At 44.1% G+C, this 24,166-nt stretch overlaps 1 protein-coding gene across 6 annotated transcripts in view; it reads right to left on the reverse strand.

Annotated features, from left to right (window-relative positions):
- Positions 1–481: 481 nt before the first annotated feature.
- The window catches only part of CNNM1 (cyclin and CBS domain divalent metal cation transport mediator 1), a gene marked incomplete at both ends in the record, with an annotated part of 58,515 nt that continues 34,830 nt past the window's right edge, over positions 482–24,166 (reverse strand). The window contains 6 exons of one of the 6 annotated variants that reach the window (XM_080911417.1): positions 482–561; positions 1,718–1,835; positions 3,600–3,736; positions 3,888–4,071; positions 16,228–16,391; positions 23,993–24,055. In XM_080911417.1, coding sequence (XP_080767543.1) covers positions 482–561; positions 1,718–1,835; positions 3,600–3,736; positions 3,888–4,071; positions 16,228–16,391; positions 23,993–24,055 — 746 coding nt within the window. Of the gene's footprint in view, positions 562–1,717; positions 1,850–3,574; positions 3,788–3,887; positions 4,072–16,227; positions 16,392–23,992; positions 24,056–24,166 lie in introns of all 6 variants that reach the window. The other 5 variants (XM_080911416.1, XM_080911415.1, XM_080911418.1 and 2 more) reach the window with 5 other exon arrangements.

A 24,166-nucleotide genomic window follows, 5' to 3' on the forward strand; every position in this document is an offset into this window, starting at 1 on the left:
ATCCCTGTCCTTATCTGTCCATCCCTGGAGCTGATTTCCACACTGGTTCCTCTAGACTCCAGTTCACCTCTCTGCCCACATCACTGTCTGAGCTAATGCTGAGCATGAACTATGATAGAAAGGATTATTTTGTCCTGGAAGGAAGAATGGTGAGTTCCAGGACATGGGTCTCCTGTGGCCCAGGGACACCAAAGAATAAAGAGTATTATTGGGAGCCTCAGAATGTCAGCTTGGAGTCACCCTCTGGCCAGTTCTAGACTATGCTACAGACAAGACCATTTCTAGCATCTTCCATTACGGGTCTCTCCTTCTGTGTCAGGCTGGAGGCAACTGGTAAAGCTTGCCAAACTGACTGTGAGGTGAAGGGTGAAGGGCAGAATGTTCTGTCACCGAAGGGAGGCCTTGGGGCGAAGCGGGTGGCGGGAGGGTAGGTCTTCACCCCAAAGCCTCGGAGTCTCACAGCCAATGAGGAAAGACCTCATCATGTGATCAGGGGTGTTAAATTGGAGTTTTCCTCAGAGGCTCTCTCTCCGTCTGCTGACTTCTTTCTTTTCCGGCCACCTGAAAAACAGGTTGTCAGCATCCAGCTGTGGCTAGGGAGGATATTCATGTACTGTCAGCAGCCTGAGGACTCTTCCACACAGATGCAGGAGGGGAGACATAGCCCTGCTTTGGAACTGATGCAATGGAACCTGCATGGTGCTGACGTCAGCACATTTACACCTTGAAGCGCTTTCCCATAAGGGGAACGATTCTGAAAAGCCACAATCCCTGGCACTAGCCTTTGGTAAAGGATGCACAGAAGGGATTGAGGTAGGCCCTGAAATGCCTTCTCTCCCTTCTCTGAAAGGCCCCAAGTGACTGCCAGACACCACAGAGTTCTTTGCTATCCCATGGGCCTCAGTTGGTGGATAGAGCTGGGAGCCATTCCCAGGGGTTCTGGTTCAGAGCGTCTCCCACTTGTTCCGTCCGGTGATGGTGACCACAGAATGCCCTCAAAGACAGACTTGGTTCCAGCTCTTGGGAGTTTTCAGAAACTGAAACTTTATCCTGCTCCCACTGCCATTGCTCTCTGTTTCAGGAGGATACTGCTCTCTTTCTTAAAAAATAATTTAAAGAATAATTATTTCATGTCTGTGCATTTGCACATGTGTGTATGTATGTGTGTGGTTGTGTAGGTGCCATGGTGTATAAATGAGGTCAGTTTTCTCTAAACACGTGAGTCCTGGAGCTTAAACTCAGGCCCTCAGGCTTGGCACCAAGCACCCAAGCACTCTTACTCACGGAGACACCTCCCAGCCCTTCACTTTCCTTTCTTGGAGCCTCCTAGACACGGGGTTTGTTTTTTCCCCTGAAGGACTATATAGTGAATATTGCGGGGTTTGCGGGCTCTAAAGTCTTTGTTACAGTTGTTCGACCTTGCTACTGTGGCTACATATGACAAATGACCTATGACCTTAAGGTCCCTACCTATAAAAATAGGTGAGGGAGGTCAGATTTTGATTTCAAGACATGTCTGTAGACTCCTGTCCTAGGGGATCATCAATATGACTGGACAGATTTGAGCAGTATCACAGGGCTGGCGCTGGCGCAGGCCTTGCTGTGGATTTCCAGAGTCGTGTCTTGTAAGAGTTTGCAAGCCTTCCCCCCTGAGAAGACCAGCTTACATGCTATTTCTACTGCTTGATGAGGAGATACTGGGAGAGAAGATACTCACTCAAGGTTCTTAGCAGCTTCTTGCCCATGGATTCCTCGGAGTCACTGCTGCAGGGGCTGGCCTCTGGATCCAGGCGGATGTTACAGCATTCAGTGTCTGAAGCCGAAAGGAGAGCACACTCAGGTCTCCAACCTAAATGTCAGCTGGAAGGTTCTGAAGGGGGCCTTTCTGTGAATAACAGGACTGAAAGGGTGAGGCCTTTCTGTGAATGACAGGGTTGAAGGGTGGGACCTCTGTGAGTGACAGGGTTTAAGGGTGCCTTTTTGAGAGTAACAGAATTGAAGGGTGGGGCTTTTCTGTGAATAACAGGACTGAAGGGTGGGGCCTTTCTTTGAGTGACAGGATTGAAGGGTGGAACCTCTGTGAGTGACAGTATCAAATTGAGAGAAAGAGAGAGAGAGAGAGAGAGAGAGAGAGAGAGAGAGAGAGACAGACAGACAGACAGACAGACACAGACAGACTCCTGAAAGGTGTTATTAGTTGGCAAATGACATTTTACTGCCACAAAAGGAACAGACAGACCACAGGGACCTGTAATCCAACAGTCTACTCAAAGGCAGAATAATTACATCTCCTCAAATACCATCTGGCAGGAGAGGGAGAAAAATACTAAGTGTTCTACCTAATTTCTGTGCCAGACTAAAAGCATGTCTAAGGCCACAAGATGTCACTTTCTTCTACCTGTAAAACCAAGTGCTCAACCATAACAGGGCACATGCCTGTGTCTTCTTAGAGTCTCAGAGCCCAGAAAGGATCCAAGCTTCACACCAGTTGAGATCTGACCCTGGGAGAGGCAGGGTGGTGTGTTGGAAACTGACCTGCACCAGAAGCCCTGATGTGGAGTTCATGTCTAACATGCTCTTTGGGTGTGGGTGAACCATTTCCCAAATCCTGGGACTTGCATGCCCCAGTTTTCTGGGCAACCTGAGGAATCTTTCTACATCTTTGCTCTGTATACTTGGTGTGGAACAGATCAGGCCTGAAATACTCAGAGGAACTACTGGCCTGGTAGGTAGGTAGAGGGAGTGTTAAAGGGTCTACCTCTGAAGCAAGCCAGATCTCACTGATGTTGGGACACAGGGAAACCCCCACAGACTGTGGCTCAGAGGCAGAGGAAGACCCTACTAGTAGGGGTAAGGACTGACGTCAGCCTTCTTATCATAGGCTAGTTCTAATGTTTATAGAGCGGAATACTATACACTGATATGCCCGATAAATATTATGTCATCTGGAACTTGCCTTATGATATAACTACATTGTCTATACTTACCCACTTACTCAAGAGCACTTACCTACTAAGGAAACTGAGCCTTAGAATGAATAATTTACTTAACATTGTACAGCTCCTAAACCCCTACTGTGGTGGTAGATGCCTGTAACCTAGCAAGGGAAGGCAGAGGCAGAGGCAGGAGGCTTGGGAGTTCAAGGTGACTGTCTGTTCAAAGTAAGCTTGAGGCCAGCCCGGATTACAAGAGACCTTATCATTAAAAATAAAAAATAAAAAAATCCTGAATTGGACAGTTATGGTCTGAATCCAGGCAGAAAATGTCCCTACCATTGTCCAAGTTTTTCTGGAATGATGAATTAGCCGGACCCAATACATGATAGGTGAGTCCTGACCCGCCCTCTGCCCTCACCATCCACCCCCATTCCTCTGTGTGTGTGTGTGTGTGTGTGTGTGTGTGTGTGTGTATGAGAGAGAGAGAGAGAGAGAGAGAGAGAGAGAGAGAGACAGACAGACAGACAGACAGACAGACAGACAGATAGACAGGAGCTGGAAACCCAGGGCTAAGCCAGCTTGCTCTGAACCACACTTGTATCACGCAGAGTGGTGATCTCCCGTTCTGCTCTGGGTACAGCCCTGACCTGCTGTTGCAGGAACAGCTACAGGGGACAGCGAGACTTGCTGCTGTGTCTTGTGCTCCTCAAAGTTGGGCATTTCTTCCTGGGGGAAGGCCATCTCCTCCATCCTCAGGTACACCACCTCGCCCGGGCTTCTCAGACCATCTGAGCGGCTGCCTATGGACGACAGTGAGTAGGTTACCTCTGTGTCTTGGAGGAGACCTTGGGCTCTTTGAGGCACAAGATGGCTGCTGAGCAGACATGGAGGAGAAGGTTGGGTCTGCTTCTTGTCACAGAACAGCCCGACCCATCTACCAGACTGACTCACACGGCAAGCTGGTCCTGTTGCTCAGGAGTGTGAGGGCCGGGTCATCCTTTGGAGTCTGGGGTGTGCCCCGGGTGGTGGGGGCCTTGGTGGAGTCCCCATCAGTGAAGGCTTCCATATCCGGGGACTGGGGTGAGCTGTCCATGTGGCAGGCCGTGAGTGCGTTCTGGTACTGTTGTCGTGTGATCTGGAAGGAAGTGGATGTGGGCAGAGGCTTAGGGGACAGACAGGCCATCCATGCAGCCAGCTTTCCTTGAGCAGACAGGCTCCACGGGGATGCTAGGCACGCCTGGTGTGAGGCCTGAGGACATCAAATGGGAGTCCTATCCAAGCTGTGTTAAGCCCAGCAGCAGAAAGGCAATGAATAGATCATCTACCTGCTAGCCATAATTAATTGTGGCCAATCCCACCATTTGCTTTTATTTGCTATAGACTTGGTACTGTACTGGGAAGAACCTGCATGAACCTGTTCTGGGTTGCTGTAGCGAAATATCTGAGCCTTGTCCTTTAGGTTTTAGAAAAGAGGTTTATTAGGCTCAAGCTCCTGGTGGCTGCAAAGTGTAACCAGCATGGGGCTGGTGCCTGGTGAGAGCCTCCCTGGTTGTATCAAAGGTGAGAGACATGTAAAGGGAGCAAACTGACTGTAGCCAGGGGCTAAGCACACAGGCCAGCCTTGCTAGACAACAACCTGATTCCATGAAAACCAGTCCAGCCCTAGGAAAAATATATTAATCCCCTTCGAGGGTGGTGCTCCCCCAAACCAACTGACTTTTCACTAGGTTCCGCCTCCGGAAGAGCCACCTCATAATATTGTTAGGTTGGGGACCTCATTAACCTTTGGGGAACACGGCTAAGTCATATCCAGATCAGGGGACGTGGGGCATACAGAACTATGATTCTCACTCCTCAGTATCAGACTCCAAGGGCTTGCTACATCTAGGCTTCTGGGCCCAATTCTGAAAGTTTTTAATGTACTAGGACAGGATCCAAAACAGAATTTGTGTTTCTAGCGAGTTCCATGAAAGGCTACCGATATGGTAGCGCCCTGGGATCCACTGGCCCTGGGATCCACTTAACCGAGGCACGAGTTCCGCTCTGCGTCAGCTTTCTCCTGTGGAACACTTCAAAGGACACAGCAGCCCCGTGTTCATAACCGGCTTTGGTCGTTTTCAGGTGAAAACTATGCTTCATGCTTTATAACATGAAAATGTGGGTCTCGATTCACAGTCTGCCCACAGCTCCGATAGAGTCAATGCCCCAGCCTTCCTCCCTCACGGAGAAGTCTGAAGTCACGTTTCAAAAAGGACAGGAAGAATTCCTACATGAGACTTGATAGGCCCAAGAAAGCGGCTGTCTCTACTGTAGCCGTGTTCTTTAAAGAATTATTTTTTTTAAAGAATTATTTGTTCCTAAATTTTAATTAGTGTGTGTGCACCTGCACAGACATCTACATGCTCGTGTCTGCGAATTTGTGTATTGCCATGTGTGTTTGTGGTGTCTCTGTGTGTGTCTGTATGCCATGTGTGCGCACCTTAAGAGGATGCCAAATGTCCTGGAGTAGCGATGGTTGTGACCTACTCCATAAGGTTGCTGAGAACCAGGTCCTCTGGGAGACCAGTAGGCAGTCTCAACTACTGAGCCATTGATCCCCAGCTGTCTTCTTTAAAATATTAATTATATTTTATAATTATATTTTATAATTATAAAATAATTATACTTGTCTTCTATCCTAATCAAATAAGGCAAAAGAATCCTTAACCCAGAGAGTATAGTAGGAAACTTTATTTGATGTATCTTGAGTGTTTTGCCTTCATGCACGTTTGTGCAGCACGTGTATGTCACGTGCCTATGGAGGCCAGAAGAGGGAGTCAGATCCTCTGGAACTGGAGTTACAGATGGTTGTGAGCTACCATGTGGGTGCTGGGAATCAGAACCAGGACCTCTGGAAGAGCAATCGGTGCTCTTAACCACTGAGCCGTCTCTCCAGGCCCCGTATTTGTATCTTACATTTAAATATATTTAATGTACTACACAGTATTCAAAGTAGGTTGTTAATGATCAGGAAATATCCATTGATTGGCTGATGGAGCTAAGCATGTTCAAAAGGCAACATTTTTTTTTTCTTTTCTCTCTTTGTCTTGGCAATAGTCTGAGTTTAGATTGTCTTTCATATTTTGACCAGTTAATAATATAAACATCTCCTAAATTATTATCTTGAGATTAACAAAAGGTAATATTTCCCTTTTTGGCATCTTGACTTAGTGCACCAGAACTTAACCTTTAGGCTAGTGGATGTCTCTTGCCTTCCACTTACAGCTTATTAGCCTTCAAGACGAGACCCTGCAATTTAGGAATTCCACCACTAGATGGCGACGGGAATCAGGTTAAAGTTATATAATACCATAAAGTAGTTGCCAAATGTTCTTAGCTTAACAAGTATGTCTACAGGACAGATACTAAATAAATAAATTCACAAGGATTCTTTGGGGGACTTCACAATGTAGCAACATCTATGAATCATGGCTTTGTTTAAAACCTTACCCAGAAAACCATCAGATGTACCTTTCTGGCTTACTTTATACTTGTCTTGAAACCATATTACTTTTGAATGGAATAATTTGGGAACATTATAGTTTATTGGACAAGGAAGGTCACTTAGGACCTTTTCTACAGCCAGCAGCTGGGGCTTGGGCCTGGGAAAGCACTTTTTCATGCAGTGTCCCCAGAGACTTGCTCAGTGGTAGAGCACTTGCCCAGGGTGTCTGAGGCCCCAGATTCAATCCTTAGCATTACAGAGAGAGGGAGGGTGAGAGAAGAAGGGAGGAAGGGAGAAAGGAAATATGGGGGAGTTGCTACAGCAAGGGCCCCAAGCATCTCCTGAATTGGGATGAAGTGATTTTTAGCATATGGTTTAAGAAAAATAGTACACTACACAGCAAAGGAGTAAACAAAACCCTAACACATTTCTTGAATTTGAAAAGTGCCCCTTGGTAGGACTAAAACGTTTTCTGAAGCTACAGGTTTAAAGAGAGTTTGACTAGTGCTTTAATAGGTCATCCTTCTCAATTTAAAAATATTTAGGTGGGGAAAAAAGGACCATGTTTGGTGTTTTCCAGCAGCTTGGACCAGAACATGACCTTCCGGTGAGACAAAAAGAACGTGTACTGCTCCGTTCTCCTGAGATCTGTCCTTGGGTTCCGGTTTCAATCACCACTGTCTCAGGATGGGAAAGAGTTTTCCATGTCGTTTGTGGAACGCCCCTTTCCCTAGCTCCAGGGATGGGGACTTAGGGAAATGTTACAAATGTCCTCTCTCAGAGGCTCTCCTCTCAGTCCCCCGAGGAGCTGCCAAATCCAGGTCTGACTGTCTTATCCCGCCTATTCAAGACAAAGGGTACCCCCTCAGCCCTCAGCCCCATAGATGCTATTTAAGCCTGATGGTTAAAGAGTCTCGTTGACTTTTCACCCTACAGCTCCAAACCAAATTTTTAAATTTTAATTCTGCCATAAATGGTGCCATGTGAACCACAAAATCTACACACTACGTACTGACACCTAGTCCTGGAGGAGAAGGCATGCAGGAAGAGGTCTTCGGAGGGGCTCAGGACCCTATGACTTTTCTTCTATGTGGGCTTGCTCCCTTTCTCTGCTCTCTAACATCTGAGGACCCAAGGTTGGTGAGGAAGTCGGGCCCCCAGCACACACTGGATCTACTGGCCCCTTGACTCTTCCCAGGCTACAGCAGTGTAAGCTATACATTCTGTGCAAATTTGTGACAGCAGCCTGAATTGACTTAGGTGAACAGGAAGGCCCAAGGGGGGAAGAAAGGAGGAACCTCCTTTTCCCTCATCTAAAAAGTTTTAAAGTTGAGAAGGGTGGCCAATTAAAGCATTAGTCAAACTCTCTTTAAAGCCAAGGCTTCAGAAAACTTTTAGTTCTACTTAATGCTTTTTTCTCCCATTGCTGGGGAAAAGCACTAAAAATAGAATCTAAATTCCATATGCTTCCCCAGAGGGCCTGGGGCTCTGCTTCTGATGCTCACACCAGTACTAGCCTCTGCTTGTCACAGGCCAGGGCTCAGATCCCTGACACACACACACACACACACACACACACACACACACAGACACACACAGACACACACACACACACACAGACACACACACAGACACACATACAGATACACACACACAGACACACACACACAGAGACACACACACACAGACACACACAGACACACACACATACACACACAGACACACACACAGACACACACATACACACACAGACACACACACACGCACACACACACAGAGACACACACACACAGACACACACAGACACACACAGACACACACACAGACACAGACACACACACACACAGACACACACACAGACACACACACACGCACACACACACAGACACACACACACAGACACACACACACAGAGACACACACAGACACACACAGATACACACACACACATACACACACACACACTCACACACACACACACACACACCACTGCTCTGATGGCCACTTCAAAGGTAGCCCAGTCTCCTCTGCCCAATCGGTTCATGCCATGGTTCAGTCACTAGCACTTGAACTCACCTGTGTGCTTACCTGTCTCCCTCACCCTGCTATGGCCATGTAACCTCTAGAAAAGCAGCAGTCACAGTGTCTTATCAGTGCCAAGCTCAAAGCAGACAGCTGACAACCTGTGTCCTAAAGTTACGAGCCCAGTACTACAAAGCAGCAGAGCTCGCACGTCAGTAATGCCATCCTGCGTTCTTGCTACCCCCACCTCTGAGGAAGGTCTGCATTAGCTGGAAGTCGTGGGCTGTGGTTTTCTCAGGTTAGCCTCTCTGCCCTCGGACTTGCTGGATATTCAGTCATACCTGTGAGTAGTGCTCAGCTATTCCATGGTTGCTTCTACCTGGGTTAACTTTCTACAGCTCTCCCTGATGTCCCAAGTCTCGGGCTTCAGAAGCAGACAGAAGTGTCAACTCTGCAGCTTGACTTCAAGTTTTCAGCCAGATGATCTTATAGTCAAACCCCAGATTCATTTGCACAAGGGAGGGGGTGACAGTAGCACCTACCTCAGAGTGACTTATAAAGGACAGTAAAGCTCCTTGCGGGATGGTCTCCATCCTGTAGCCTCATCCTGCCTCATTTGGCAAGTTCTGCTCCTGCTGCTAATGTTCAATGGTTTCTTTCCTTCTTCCCTCCATCCCTTCCATCCTTTCTTCCTTCCTTCTTTTTTCATGGCTACTTTTATTGGCTGACCATCACTAAAAGTATCTTCAGAGTATCCGTGACTTCCAGCCTAAAAGACGTCAGTGCTAATGCAGCCAGCACACGCCGGAAGTTATCAGTGTTCTAGGCAGGAAGAAATGACTCTCTGCCACCGCATAATTTTAGTGTCTGGTGCAGTTACCAAGTGTATATTCACTGGATGTTTTGTTGGACTGGGCTAAGTGGGACTCTAGCTAAGGTCTCAAGGCCAAGTTTATAATGGTTTGCTGGATGTCAGAAAATAAAATAGAATCCAGTAGGGTAAGAGAAAGGGAGAAAATTTAAAAGGCTCTGGTGTATTGCAACACTAAGGAAAGAGAAGAGGCAGTCTTCCTTAAGTGCAGGCCACTGAGGTGGCTACATCTGTCCACAATGCACCTTTAGAGTGGTTCTTCAGTGACACACTTTAATATCATGGTTTAGAAATTCCATCATATAGAAGTCACTGTACTATCATAGAAGATCATCATGGTGTTTTGTATGCTTGGTTTATTTATTGTTTGCCAACTGAAACGATGAAATCACCCTGATGCCAATGTCAGGGGTCCAAAAGAGACAGTTCTGTTAGAAACGCATCTCAGACAAGTTCCTATCCCTTTAATTTGTGCATTAGTGTCTCCACAGGAGAGTAAAGGACAGGTGGAGCAGGCACACTGCCATCAGAACTCGAGGCCTGCCCACTGAAAACTGAGCACCCAGAGGAGACACAGGAGCGCTCTCCCTACTGAGCCCATGGGTGAGCCCACACTGTCTCTCCACTGATTATCTTGGAGAGACCTCCGGGACTCTCAGGGCGCAGGTATAGTGCTACTGCTTCCATCTGCACCCAGAGCTAGAGCTGACCCATCACCATTGGGACTCACAGCCTGCCCATAGAGAGCTGGACACCCAGGACCAATCTCCCTGTACACAACCCACAGACGCACAGGAAAGACAAGCTCCATTCAGAGACAACAAGATCAACTAACATCAAAGATAGGAAGATGGCAAGAGGCAAGCGCAAGAATCTAAGCAACAGAAACCAAGACAACCTGGCAACATCAGAACCAGCTCTCCTACCACAGCAAGTAGTGTATGTCTCAACACATCAAAAAAAAAAAAAAAAAAAAAACAAGGTTTGGACTTAAAATCATACCTTATGCTGATGACAAAGGGCCTCAAGAAGTGCATAAATAACTCCCTTAAATAAATACAAGAGAACACAGAAAAACTAGTATAGGCCCTTAGAGAAACACAGGAAAACACAAGCAAACAGATAAAGAAATTGAACAAAACCATCCAGGATCTAAAACAGAAATGGAAAAAATAAAGAAAACACAAAGAGAGACAACTCTGGGGATAGAAAACCTAGAAAAGAGGTCAGGAGTCATGGGCTCAAGCATCACCAAAAGAATACAAGAGATGGAAGAGAGAATCTCAGAAGCAGAAGAAACCATAGAAAGCATTGACACAACAGTCAGAGAAAATGTAATTAAAAAGCTCCTAACTCCAAACATCCAGGAAATCTAGGACTCAATGAGAAGAGCAAACCTAAGATAATAGATGTAGAAGAGAGTGAAGACTCCCAACTAAAAGGCCGTAAATATTGTCAACAATTAGAAGAAAACATCCCTAACCTAAACAGTGAGATAACCATGAACATACGAGGAGTCTACAGAACTCCAAACTGATTCGATCAGAAAAGAAATTTCTCCCGACACGTAATAGTCAAAACACCAAATGTTCAAAATAAAGTAAGTATACTAAAAGCAGTAAGGGAAAAAGGACAAGTAACAACATATAAAGGCAGACCAATCAGAATTACACCTGACGTCTCAACAGAAACTATAAAAGCTAGAAGATCATGGATAGATGTCATACAGACACTAAGAGAACACAAATGCCAGTCCAGGTGACTATATCCAGCAAAACTCTCAGTTAGTATAGAGGGAGAAACCAAAATATTTCATGACAAAACCAAATTTACACAGAATCTGTCCCCAGATCCAGGCCTATAAAGGATAATAGATGGAAAACTCCAGCACAAGGAGGGAAACTACATCCTAGGAAAAGCAAGAAAACAATCCTCTTGCAACAAAACCAGAAAAAGAAAGGCACACAAACATAATTCTACCTCTAACAACAAAAATAACAGGAAACGACAATCATTATTCCTTAATATCTCTTAACATCAACAGGTTCAATTCCCCCCAAAAAAGACGTGGAGTATCAGGCTGGATACATAAACAGGATCCAGCATTTTGCTGCATACATGAAGCTCATCTCAGCAACAAAGACAGACACTACCTCAGAGTAAACGGTTGAGAAAAAACTTTCCAAGTAAATGGTCCTAAGAAACAAGCTCGAGTATCCAGCTTAATATCGAATAAAATAAATTTTCAACCAAAAGTCACCAGAAAAAAAAAAAAAAGATAAGGAAAGACACTTTTTACTCATCAAAGGAAAAAATCTATCACGATGAACTTTCAATCCTGAACATCTATGCTCCATATACAAGGGCACCCACATTCATAAAAGAAACTCTACTAAAGCTCAAAGCATATATTGCACCATACACAATAATAGTGGGTGATTTCAACACCCCACTCTCATACATGGACAGATTGTGGAAGCAGAAACAGAACAGAAACACAGTAAAACTGACAGAAGTTATGAACCAAATGGATTTAACAGATATCTATAGAACATTCTATCCTAAAACAAAAGAATATAGCTTCTTCTTAGCACCTCACAGCACCTTCTCCAGAATTGACCATATAGTCTGTCACAAAACAGGCTGAAACAGATACAAGAAGATGGGAATATTTACATGCATCCTATCAGATCACCATGGACTAAGAGTAGGCTTCAATAACAACAAAATCAACAAAAAGTCCACATACACATGGAAGCTTAACAATGCTCTACTCAACGATAGCTTGGTTAAAAAAGAAACAAAGAAATCAAGGATTTTTTTTTTTTTAGAATTTAATGAGAATGAAGACATACTTACCAAACTCATAGGACACAATGAAAGCAGTAATAAGAAAACTCATAGCTCTGCGTACCTCCAAAAAAAAAAAAAAAAAAAAAAAACTAGCAGCTTGACAGCACACCTAAAAGCTCAAAAGAGTCAAATACATCCAAGAGGAGTAGACAGCAGGAAATAAACTCAGAGCTGAAATCATCAACCAAATAGAAATAAAAAGAACTACACAAAGAATCAACAAAACCAGGAGCCGGTTCTTTGAACAAATTAGATAAACCCTTAGCTAGACTAACTAGAGGGCCCAGAGAGAGAATCCAAATTAACAAAATCAGAAATGAAAGGGGAAACAGAACAACAGAAACTGAAGAAATTCAAGAAATCATCAGATCCTGCTACAAAAGCCCATACTCAATAAAACTGGAAAATCTGGCGGAAAGGGACAATTTTCTAGACAGATACCAAGTACCAAATTTAAATCAGGAGCAGATAAACCATCTAAACAGTCCCATAACCCCTAAAGAAATAGTAGCAGTCATCAAAAGTCTCCCAACCAAAAAAAAAAAAAAAAAAAAAAAAAAAAAAAAAAAAAAAAAAAAAAAGCCCAGGACAAGATGGGTTTAGTGTTGAATTCTATCAGATTTTCATAGAAGACCTAATACCAATACTCTCCAAATTATTCCACAAAATAGAAGCAGGAAATACTACTCAACTCATTCTTTGAAGCCACAATTACTCTCATTCCTAAACCACACAAAAACCCTATAAAGAAATTCAGACCAATTTCCCTCATGAACATTGATGCAAAGATACTCAAAATTCTTTTTTTTAAGACTTATTCATTATGTATACAATGTCCTTCCTGCATGTATGCCTACACACTAGAAGGGGGCACCTGACCTCATTATAGATGGTTGTGAGTCACCATGTGGTTTCTGGGAATTAAACTCAGAACCTCTGGAAGAGCAGTCAATGCTCTTAACCTCTGAGCCATCTCTCTAGCCCTCAATAAGATTCTTGCAAACAATTTCCAAGAACACATCAAAAAGATCATTCACCATGATCAAGTAGTCTTCATTCCAGGGATGCAAGGATGGTTCAATATATGGAAATCTATCAACGTAATCCACTGTATAAACAAACTCAAAAGAAAAAAAAAACACATGATCATATCTTTAGATGCTGAGAAAGCATTTGACAAAATTTAACACCCCTTCATGTTAAAAGTCTTGAAAAGATGGGGTATTCAAGGCCCATACTTAAACATAGTAAAAGCAATATACAGCAAACCAGTAGACAATGTCAAATGGGAAGAAATTTGAAAATCAGGGACTAGACAAGGCTGCCCACTCTCTCCCTACCTGTTCAATATAGTACTGGAAGAATTAACCAGAGCAATCAGACAGCAAAAAGAGGTCAAAGGGATACAAATTGGAAAGGAAGAAGTCAAAATATCACTATTTACAGATGATATGATAGTATACTTAAGTGACTCCAACTTTTACAGCTGATAAACAACTTCAGCAAAGTGGCTGGATTAAAAAATTAACTCAAACAAATCAGTAGCCTTCCTCTACTCAAAGGACAAACATGCTGAGAAAGAAATTAGAGAATAGACACCTTTCATAATAGTCACAAGGACTATAAAATACCTTGGTGTGACCCTAAACAAGCAAGTGAAGGATCTTGTATGACAAGAACTTCAAGTCTCTGAAGAAGAAAATTGAAGAAGACTTCAAAAGGTAGAAAGATCTCCTATGCTCATGGATTGGAAGGATCAACATAGTAAAAATGGCCATCTTGCCAAAAGCAGTTTACAGGTTCAATGCAATCCCCATCAAAATTTTAACTGGATTCTTCATCAACTTAAAAAGAGCAATTTGCCAATTCATTTGTAATAATAAAAAACTCAGGCTAGCAAAATCTACTGTCATCAATAAAAAAACATCCTGGGGAACGAATCATCATCCCCAACTTCAAGTTGTATTACAGATCAGTTGTGATAAAAACTGTATTGTTGGTACAGAGACAGCCAGGTAGATCAATGAAACAGAATTAAAGAACCCACACACCTATGGTCACTTAATCTTTGATAAAGGAGTTAAAAAAACTTTGGGTGTTAAAAGGACAGCCTCTTCAACAAATGGTGCTGGTTCAACTGACAGTCAGCATGCAGAAGAATGCAAATGGATTCTTTCTTATCTCCTTTACAAAGCTTAAGTCCAAGTGGATCAAAGACCTCCACATAAAACCAGGTACACTGAAACTAATAGAACAAGAAGTGGGGAAGAGTATAGAACACATATGCACAGGGAAAAATTTTCTGAACAGAACACCAATGGCTTATGTTTTAAGATCAAGAATCGAAAAATGGGACATCATGAAATTGCAAAGTTTATGGAAGGCTAAGAGCATTCTGAAAAGAACATAATGACAACCAACAGATGGGAGAAAGGTCCTGCATCTGATAAAGGAATAGTATTCAAGATATACAAAGAACTCAAAAAGGTAGACTCTAGAGAATCAAATAATCCTATTTTAAACATGGAGTACAGAGCTAAACAAAGAATTCTCAACTGAGGAATACTGATTGGCTGAGAAGCACCTAAAGAAATGTTCAACATCCCTAGCCATCAGGGAAATGCGAATCAAAACAACCTGAGATTCCATCTCATACCAGACAGAATGGCTAAGATCAAAAACTAAGGTGCCAGCAGATGCTGTTGAAGATGTGAAGAAAGAGGAATACTCCTCCACTGTTGGTGGGGTTGTAAGCTGGTACAACCACTCTAGAAATCAGTCTGGCAGTTTCTCAGAAAATTGGATATAGGTACCTAGGTACTACCTGAAGACATAGCTATACCATTCCTGGGCACATATCCAAAAGAAGCTCCAACATCTAACAAGGACACATGTTCCACCATGTTCATAGCAGCCTTATGGAAAGAACTCAGATGTCCTTCTACAGAGGAATGGATATAGAAACTGTGGTACATTTACACAATGGAGTACTACTCAGCTATTAAAAACAATGACTTCATGAAATTCCCAGGCAAATGGATGGAACTTGAAGCTATCATCCTGAGTGAGGTAACCCAGTCACAAAGAGCACTCATGGTATGTACTCACTGATAAGTAGATAGTAGCCCCCAAAGCTCGGAATACCCAAGAAACAATTCACAGAAATTATGAAGCTCAAAGAGAAGAAAGACCAGAATGTGGATGCCTCAGTCCTTCTTAGAAGGGAGAACAAAACACTCATGGGAGGAAATAATGGGACAAATAGGGGAGCAGGGATTGGAGAAAAGATCATCCAAAGACTGCCTTACCTGGGGATCCACCCCATATACAGCCACTAAACCCAAGCACTATTGCTGATGGTAAGTAGTGCTTACTGGCAAGAACCTGATATGGATGCCCCCTCTGAGGCTCTGCCAGAATCATACTGATACAGAGGAGGATGCTTGCAGCTAAAAATCGGACTGTACACGGGTACCTCAATGAAGGAGCTAGATAAAGGACTGAAGAAGCTGAAAGGGTCTGCAACTCCATGGGAAAAACAAAAATATTAACTAACCAAACTGACCACAGCTCCCAGGGACTAAATACCAACCAATGAATTCACATGGAGAGACCCATGGCTTCCGGTGCATATGCAGCAGAGGATAGCATTCTTTGGCATCAGTGAGGGGAAAGGACTTTGGTCCAGCGAAGGCTCGTTTTCCCAGTGTAGGGAAATGCCAAGGTGCCAAGGTTGGATAGGGAGGTTGGGAGAGGGAGCAACTTCATTGAGGCAATGGGAGGGGGAGAGGGGATTCGTAGAAAGGTGATAACATCTGAAATGTAAATACAGAGAATATCCAATTTAAAAAAAAAGGAAAGTAAAGGAATCAGAGATCTTGACTGTGGCAAATGATTAACAGTAACTACATTATGCAGCAACAATCAAGCTTACTAAAAGCGAGGCTTTGTACAGCCAGGGAAGAACTGTCCCCAGCACGATATGGGACAGGGAAATGGCATAAGTATGATGCCTAGGTCTGTCCCACTTGTCCAGCCCACTGCCCTTCTGGAGGAGTTACCTTCACAAACTGCACATCGCTGAGAATGTGCACCGAGTAGTCAGGTGTGTAGAGGTTGTTGCTGCTGCTGTACAGCTGCGTGTTGCTCCCCCCGAAGTCACTGCGCTCACGGTTTGGAGACTCGGAGCGATTCAACCCGCTGCAGCGAGAAGGGGACCGGTTTACTGCAGATGGTGAGGAAGAGGGAGGGGAGCGAGAGAGGAGCCAAGGAATGGCGGGTGGGAAAAAGAGAGGAAGGATGAGAGGAAGGAGGAAGAGAGAGAAAGGTGCTGTTTACCGAGGTCCCATTGAGCTACCTGGCAGCCAGCTATGGCATTGTAAAAATAGGGGCCCACACCCCACTAGAGCCCAAGAAAGGGGTGGCTTGTTGGTGTTGCCTCCTGTGACGTATGGCCCGGTCTGGGGAGGAAGCCAGAGTGCTCCATTTCCCTAGATAGGGTGGGGGCAGAAGTAGAAGGCCATCCTGGCTCTTGCCTTTAAATTAGGTGTAGGAAGACCCCCCCAAATAAACAAGAATAGTGACGTGTGTATGGTGCTTCTTACTGGGGCAAGGTACTGAACACAGTGCGATGACAAAAAGGCCAAGGCTCTAGGTTGATCTTCATATTACCTGACATTTCACCACAGCCATATTTGAGTGGGGCTAACATGGCCTGCCTTAGCCAATGGCAGGCTATGTGTCCATGAGCCATAAGGGTCAACAGTTATAGGTTGTATAGAATGTTCACATGCAGTTAAAATGTTTTTTATCCTTGCCTTTTACACCTGTTTATACCAACCTGTAAAGCAAGGCCCAACTCCTTGAGTTTTGTAGCAGAAACAGGGTTGTATGGGAGCCAGGCTCTGGTCTTAGGGTTCCCAGACTCAGTAATTTTCAGGGATGTTTGGTTGTGGAACTCTAGAACTCTGTATGTCTGAGATATGTAGCAGGAAGAGCATGGGCTCAGGGTGGGCACAGCCCCTTGATCATTATGAATGTCTTGCTCTATCCAGAGGGGGGATCACTGAGGAGAGTGGTCCTTGAAAATGTGGGTCATTGAAAATGTAGGTCATTGAAAATGTGGGTCATAGGCATAAACAGAATCTGAAACAACCCACAGACTTTTAGCCAAAGACACAAGTCTCCACAGCATCTTTAAATTCAGTAAAGACTATGCCATTTGGTTTTAAAATGGACAGTGATCTATCTGTCTTCCCCAGGACCAGTAGGCGTGAGGAAAAGCTACAGGTAACCCTAAGCATTGTCTCAACAAGAAAATGCAAAGTCCTTCTTAGCCCCTTTCCCAACTGATGCCTTCCGCATGTCTTCCGAAGACACTAAGGAGGCCACTGGCTTCTCAGCACTCAGATTTACCTCAGCTCAAGTGAAGACTTGAAGTCTTCAAAGTTCTATCAGGGTAGAAACTTAGGGGTTTAATTCTGTCCCTTGAGATGATGCTAATGTTAATCAAAATGTCTGATTAGCACCTGCTGGAGTATGTCACAGAGTCTGATGACTTGATAATTGCCACGCCATCACAGCTTGGTAAACCACGCAGCGAAAATATTAAACAGAGGTTGGATCACGTTCTCTCTAGAGCCACTTTCATATGATTATAGAACCGAGGGTCCCACTTTTACCTTTAGTCATTTCTGCAAATGCCACTTACTTGTTTGAAACTATTTACCCCCAGAAAGCTGGGATCAACCTCGACTTCCCTACTCTCTTGGGACCATATCAATACCTGCCACTGGTCTCTAACCCAAAGGACGCTCTGCTTTCTCTCTCTTTCTACTCAAGAACAGTTATCATCAGCTTTGTCTGGGTCACAATCTGTTCTCCTTACTAATCTCTAACAGCAGCTTCCTATCTGTGTGTGTGTGTGTGTGTGTGTGTGTGTGTGTGTGTGTGTGGGGAATCCCATGACTCCAAGTCGATACCAGACACTCCAGTAGTAAAAACCCAATATATACATTGCATTTCCCCTTCCTCGCATACATATGATAAAATTTAATTTACAGTCTAGATACAGTAAGAGATCATTTATCACCAAGTATTAACTAATGAACTAGAATTATAATATACACTACAATAAAAGTTGTTTATACATTGTGAATTCCCTATTTCCTAAATTTTCAATTTAATTTTTATGGGTCTTGATCAATGTAAATCACAAAATGTGGAAGTGTGGATAAAAAGAGACCACTGAAATCTGTTTCCATAAAATCATTTCTGATTCTACATGAATAAACCCAAACTCCTTGCTGCTGACCCCCACTTTCCTGACTTAGTCTTATTCCCCCCTCTCTTTTTTTGGGTTCTGGCTTCCTTGGGCATCCTCAGTCATGGAAGTGCCTCTCTCTGAGAAGATGCCAGTCTCTTGGTTCCCAGGCCTGCCTGGCAAGGTGGCATCCTTCTTAAGCGGTCTCTGGAGATGCTCACTTCTCTGAAGACCTCATCTGGGTACCCTGAGAAGCCTCCCCACATTCATTGTTACTGTCTCTTTCCAGTTCTTCAAAAAGTACTTTTTCACAAAAATCGATTACATACTTGTTAGATAGGTTTAACTCTAAATTCAGTGAGGATAGAGACCTTGCCTTTTCTGAGCATCATCAATATACACCCAGAGAGCCTGACCTGGGGCAGGTACTTGGTACAGATGCAGAATACATAAATCTGTACCTATCAGCCCTGGAGGGGACTTTAATATAGAATCTAAATCCTGTTTACAGGGAGGTTTTTAGAGTTCCCTTTCCTCTTTAAACTACAGTCACCTGGGGGAAGCTGTTTCTCTAAGAAGCCAGGGCTGATAGCAGGATGTCAGAAGTGTTGATGAATAGAGATCAGTCCAAGAAGCCTCAGGCCCTAGCCTAGCAACATAGAGGAGAGGCCAGGGGACATAAAGAGTCCACCTTCTGTTTAATAACAGCGCTTGAGACAAGAGGTCCTAGAATCAAGGCTGTAGAAGTGGCTCGTTCACAGGCGTTGAAGGACCAGACTGTCCAGAGTGACTAAGGACTGACAAGTCAGTGACCCAGAACACAGGGACACATGCACCAGTGGCTGTGGGTTATAAGACTGTGGTCTTGGTCCCTTGAAAACAAACTGATGGGTCCTGCCTTGGCCAAATCTACTTGTAGCTCTTTAGGGTAGCTGCTGGCTGAGAATGCCAGAGCTCTGTCCTCTGGGGTAACCGTGTGAGTAGCGGCTACTTTTACAGGAGGGCAGCTTCTTTGGCGAGTGACCAGGATCGGCAAAACTGGCTCGGCTTCCACTGAGTCCATAGCTCAGGGAAGAAGGCTTCATTGTTGCATCTTTCACTCTTCCTGACCAATCAGGGGTTTTGCAGCTCACAGCCTCTGCCCCATATCCTGATCTTAGGTTTCTGTACACTATTTGGAAAGGATGACGGAACTAGAACCTCTCTCACTTACTGAACTTTCCCCATCTTCAGATGCAACTGCCTGCATCACTTTTATTCCTTGTAGGGAACAGAGGCAACCACGCTATCCATAAAGCTCTCACCATGAGCATCTAGGATAAAGAGATTACCTTACTTCTATTCAGTGACTCCCATGTCAAACACACACATGTGTGCACGTATGTATGTATGTATGTATGTATGTATGTATGTATGTACGTATATTCACTGTTGTGTTGTAAGGAGAAACATGTTCTAACACTTTTCAAAAAGTAAATACACCATTGTATGTTTACTTATAAAACCCCAAAGATCTCTCAACCCCAAAAGATACAAATGTGAGAAAAAAAAAAAAAACCTTCATTTTGTGACAAAGAAACTCCCAGCCCATCTGAAAACTGTGCAAGATGGATGCTTCAGTGTCCCAGAGCCCGGCATTCCTCAATAGGTAGGACACTGATGATTCGGCATTTTGGTAATTGTGCACATACTCTGAGGCTTCAGAGAAAGGGAGATGGAAATGCTTTTAATAAAAACGAGAAGAAATCAGTAACAGACGAGTGTCCCAGCAGCATGGCAAACTAGTTCAAGTTGTCTAATTCCCCTTGGCATTTCCTAAGAGCACAGAGGCACAGCTTGGGGGATGAAAAGAAGTGGAAAACCCTGAGTGTGGTGCGGCAGATTCGACAGAACACGTCACTGCTGACCACAGAGACACCAACCGGAGCCGGGCCAAGTGGCCAACATGCCTCTGGCCTACTTTTGGCCTTGTACTGTACTTTGTAGCTGGCTCCCGGGTGACTGGGTAGAAGCGAACTCCGCTTTCTGCTTAGCACCACTAACTGCTCTGGAGAACTGTGGTAGACCTCTGTCTGCTACACTGTGGCCAGTGTGTGGTCATCCTGCAAGAGCTGTCTGTCCTGGATAACAGCTTTGAGTGACTGAGGGTGGGAGGAGAATATATTGCAGTAAAATATGTGGAGGTAGAAGAAGAGATGGAGGAATATTTTATATAGTAATGGATACTGGATAGACTCTCCTTTAATTTATCCTAATATACAGGCACCTTAAAGACTGTCACATAGCTCTGGGACTTTTGCCTCTCTTGTGCCTACCTTTATCTAGGGAACCTTCACAGGGAACAAAACTCAAAATCCACAAGCATAATGCTTGACTCTCCTTTGGAGCATGAAGATCTGGGGGCTCTGTGCCTGCCTATCTACATTTTTTGGATCATCAGAGATGGATGAGGGGGGCAGTGGCTTTCCTTTGGTCATGGTTACTGCCACAGGCCATCTGTGTTCCCCAAATTAGATAGGGGTGGAGCTTAATTACACAGGCTTATAAGAATACAGACTAAGATTATTAAAATTCATCATTCTTGGTAGTTTTTTTTTTTAACATCAGACAACCAAATGCCAAGAGCCAGCCCTCTGTCAAGCCCCACGTGAACCTTGCAAGTCAGCCCCAGTTACGATCCCAGATGAACTTGCTCACGTTTCAAGGAGTGTGTTAATGGTTCCCAAATGTTTACTGCACAAGAGCCAACCCCAAGGAATATTTCCACTTGCCACATTGTACAAAGCTGGAAGATTATTTTTAGGGACTCCTCTTCTACTTTGGGAGAAAATGCCATTCTCTTTGATCTCCAAGCACACTGTGGATAGACAACAGCCTTGGTTGTAATGTCTATTTCTCTGCGTTTCTATGGATTTAGGATTTCCATGAGAAAGTCAATATTGTCTCCATCAGGAGAACGAAGAAATGAATTTGGTGAGAGGGAATGGTAACTGCAGTAGGGCCAAGAAGAGGTTTCACTTTTAAACAAAAGCACCTGCAAAGTTAGCTAATTGCGCTGTTCTCTGGAGGTGATCCACGAACCACTAAGCACTCCTCACTTCAGACTCAAAGAAATGCCGCATGGATAATTTGCAATCACATGCTCAGTATTTTTGAAATATTTGGTGCAAGGACTCTTGGACTCGGTCCAAACGTGAGCACCATATTCATTAGCATGGCTAAGGCAGGCATTGCCCTCTAGGGGGTGCAAAATGCCTACATGTAGAGATGCAGTAACTGTCCCAGGCAAGAGAAAGCCCATCTAGGGACCTGCATTTCTCATCTCTCTACCTACTTATGACACATACATGACGGACCAGCTCGCTTAATGCCTGTGAGCCTCCCTATGACAATCCCTGCCCACCTCCCAGAGCAGTTGTGAGGACTAAGGATAAAATGACTCTTTCTTTTAAGAAACTTCTTTTTAACTTTCAAATTTTACTTGTATGTGTGCAAGTGTTTTGTCTGCAAGTCTATATGCACACAGTGTAGAATTCCTAGTATCCACTGAGGCCAGAAGAGGGCACTGGACCCCAGTATCTGGAGTTACAGAGGGTTCTGAGCTGCCATGTGGGTACTTGGAACTCAGCTTGGGACATCTGGGTTAGGGTTAGGGTTAGGGTTAGGGTCATGGAGGTTAACAGTTTTCCAAAGATAGAGCCCAGAAGCAAAATTGGTGGAAAGAGCAGAAAGAGAAAGCATTGGCTTGGTGCACCCATGACTGGTCCACTCTGCAAAGCTGAACCAAGACTGGGGAAAGGATGGTTTTGTTCTCAACTTGTTTTGTTTAGTAGTTTCCCATTGGATTAAACATCTACAGTCATGGAGAATTGGGAGAAGGTTGCATGAACTCCCTGGGGTACACATCAGCTAGAGTAGGGGGAAGTGTCTGTCCCTGGTGGGAGAAGGGCTACACAGCGAGTCTGTTTATTCTTTGGTGTTGGGTCAAAGACACTTTTCATAATAAATACTGCGAACTACCACTGTTTTCTACATTGAGAAATCATAACTAACTGGCTAGTTAAGGGTTAATTAAAAAGAAAAATATAAGCCTGCATTGACTTTTCTGGTTTAAAATCTTGTAAAACTATGCACCTCCCCTCTCTACAGCTCATTTGCACTACAGTCTTGGCATTTGCCAAGATTTGAAGGTCCATGATGTGGTCATTTCTAATTTTGCTGGCATGTGGGGGTTAGACCGCTTAGCTGGTGTGGATACCAGATTGGCATTTCACGTTGACTGTTCTAGCCTGTAGCCATTGGGAAGGCATGAATTCTCACAAAGCAAGAAGAGCTTTATTTCTTAGTGGAAAATTACCATCCATGGAGACAGAAAACTTTGGTGAAATTTGAGAAGGTGGTTAAGTTGTCTTGAACAGATAAACATGGGAACCAGATGGATTTTGATGGACAAATGGGATTTGGGAGGCAAGTTAAAATAACTGTGTTTGAGGTTATGAATATGAGGTTTGAGGTCTCAGGACACGGTCTTTCCAGTGCAGAAGGTCAACTGACCACACATAATGGGGCTCTGGGTCACTGAGGATACAGTGGGTTTAGGGAGGGAATAGATGAAGCAACCACAGGGAATAGACTTTTTCCCCCTAGTATAAAAGGAAGTTTATTTGGGACCTGAGAAGATGGTCTCAGGAAGAGGGTAGAGGCAGAGAAAGAAAGGGGATAGAGAAGGACAGAAAGAAGGGAAGAGGCCAGCAGGAACACGTGGGGAGAGAGGAAGAAGGTAGGGGGAGGGAAAGAAGGAGGAAGGGAGAGGAAAGCAGGGAGAGAGAGAGAAAGGGAGGGGAGAACAGATTTTTTTTTTTTAACTGTAGGGAAATTTATCTAATAAATTCCTTCTTTGGTCTTCACTCCATGGTACTAAGAGATCAACTTCTAAAGATAGAAACAACGTAAACAGCTATTTAATTATTCAGCTTTACTGTACCCATTGCAGTCTTTGGATTACTGAGTGCTCTAATAGGTTTCACTAGGTTTAAAAGGAAAACCATCAAGTCTTATTTCATTAACACGAGGAGTTCTACCTAATGAAAAGCTATTTGGGCACTTTTACATACCTTTGTATGTGCAGAAGGGCAACCATTACTCAGTAGATTACCAAGAGGGGAATGGGTTAGGAGCTAACTGTGGGGAAGCGAAGGTTGAAGAAAAAGAGGTTGCAGGAAGGTCGGACAGTGTTCCATCATTTCCTTGGCTCTTCTGCTGTGCTTTCTATTTCTCCACTCCGGAGTCAAATTATGCGGGAGAACTTATATGACTTCTCACCTCAACCATAATTCCACACATGTACACAGATGTATATATATATGGATGTATATATAATTTCCTGTCAGGAAAACTTCTAACTGATGCTATGCAAATGAGTGTTATTTGTACAATGCTTTATGTCTTAGTCATCGACATGCCTGCGGGCAGAGACCAGTTCTCATGCAAGACAGTGAAAGGGCCAAATGCTTCCTGCTAACCCAACTGGATCTACAGAGACCGAGATACTCATGCATGTTTACCTGGGGAGCCTGCCAGAGAGTCCCCTCTGCTGTAGGCGAAGGTACGAGACACAGAGACGGGCACTAAGGGGTCAGGGGTGGGAGGGGGGAAGGGCATGTGAGTGGGAAGGGAAGATAAACACAAAAGAGAGACAGAGCAAAGTGGGTGAGACCGGCTGTTCCTGGTTCCTCACA

Source organism: Micromys minutus (assembly GCF_963924665.1).
Source record: "Micromys minutus genome assembly, chromosome: 2".
In the NCBI taxonomy this organism is placed as follows: domain Eukaryota; kingdom Metazoa; phylum Chordata; class Mammalia; order Rodentia; family Muridae; genus Micromys; species Micromys minutus.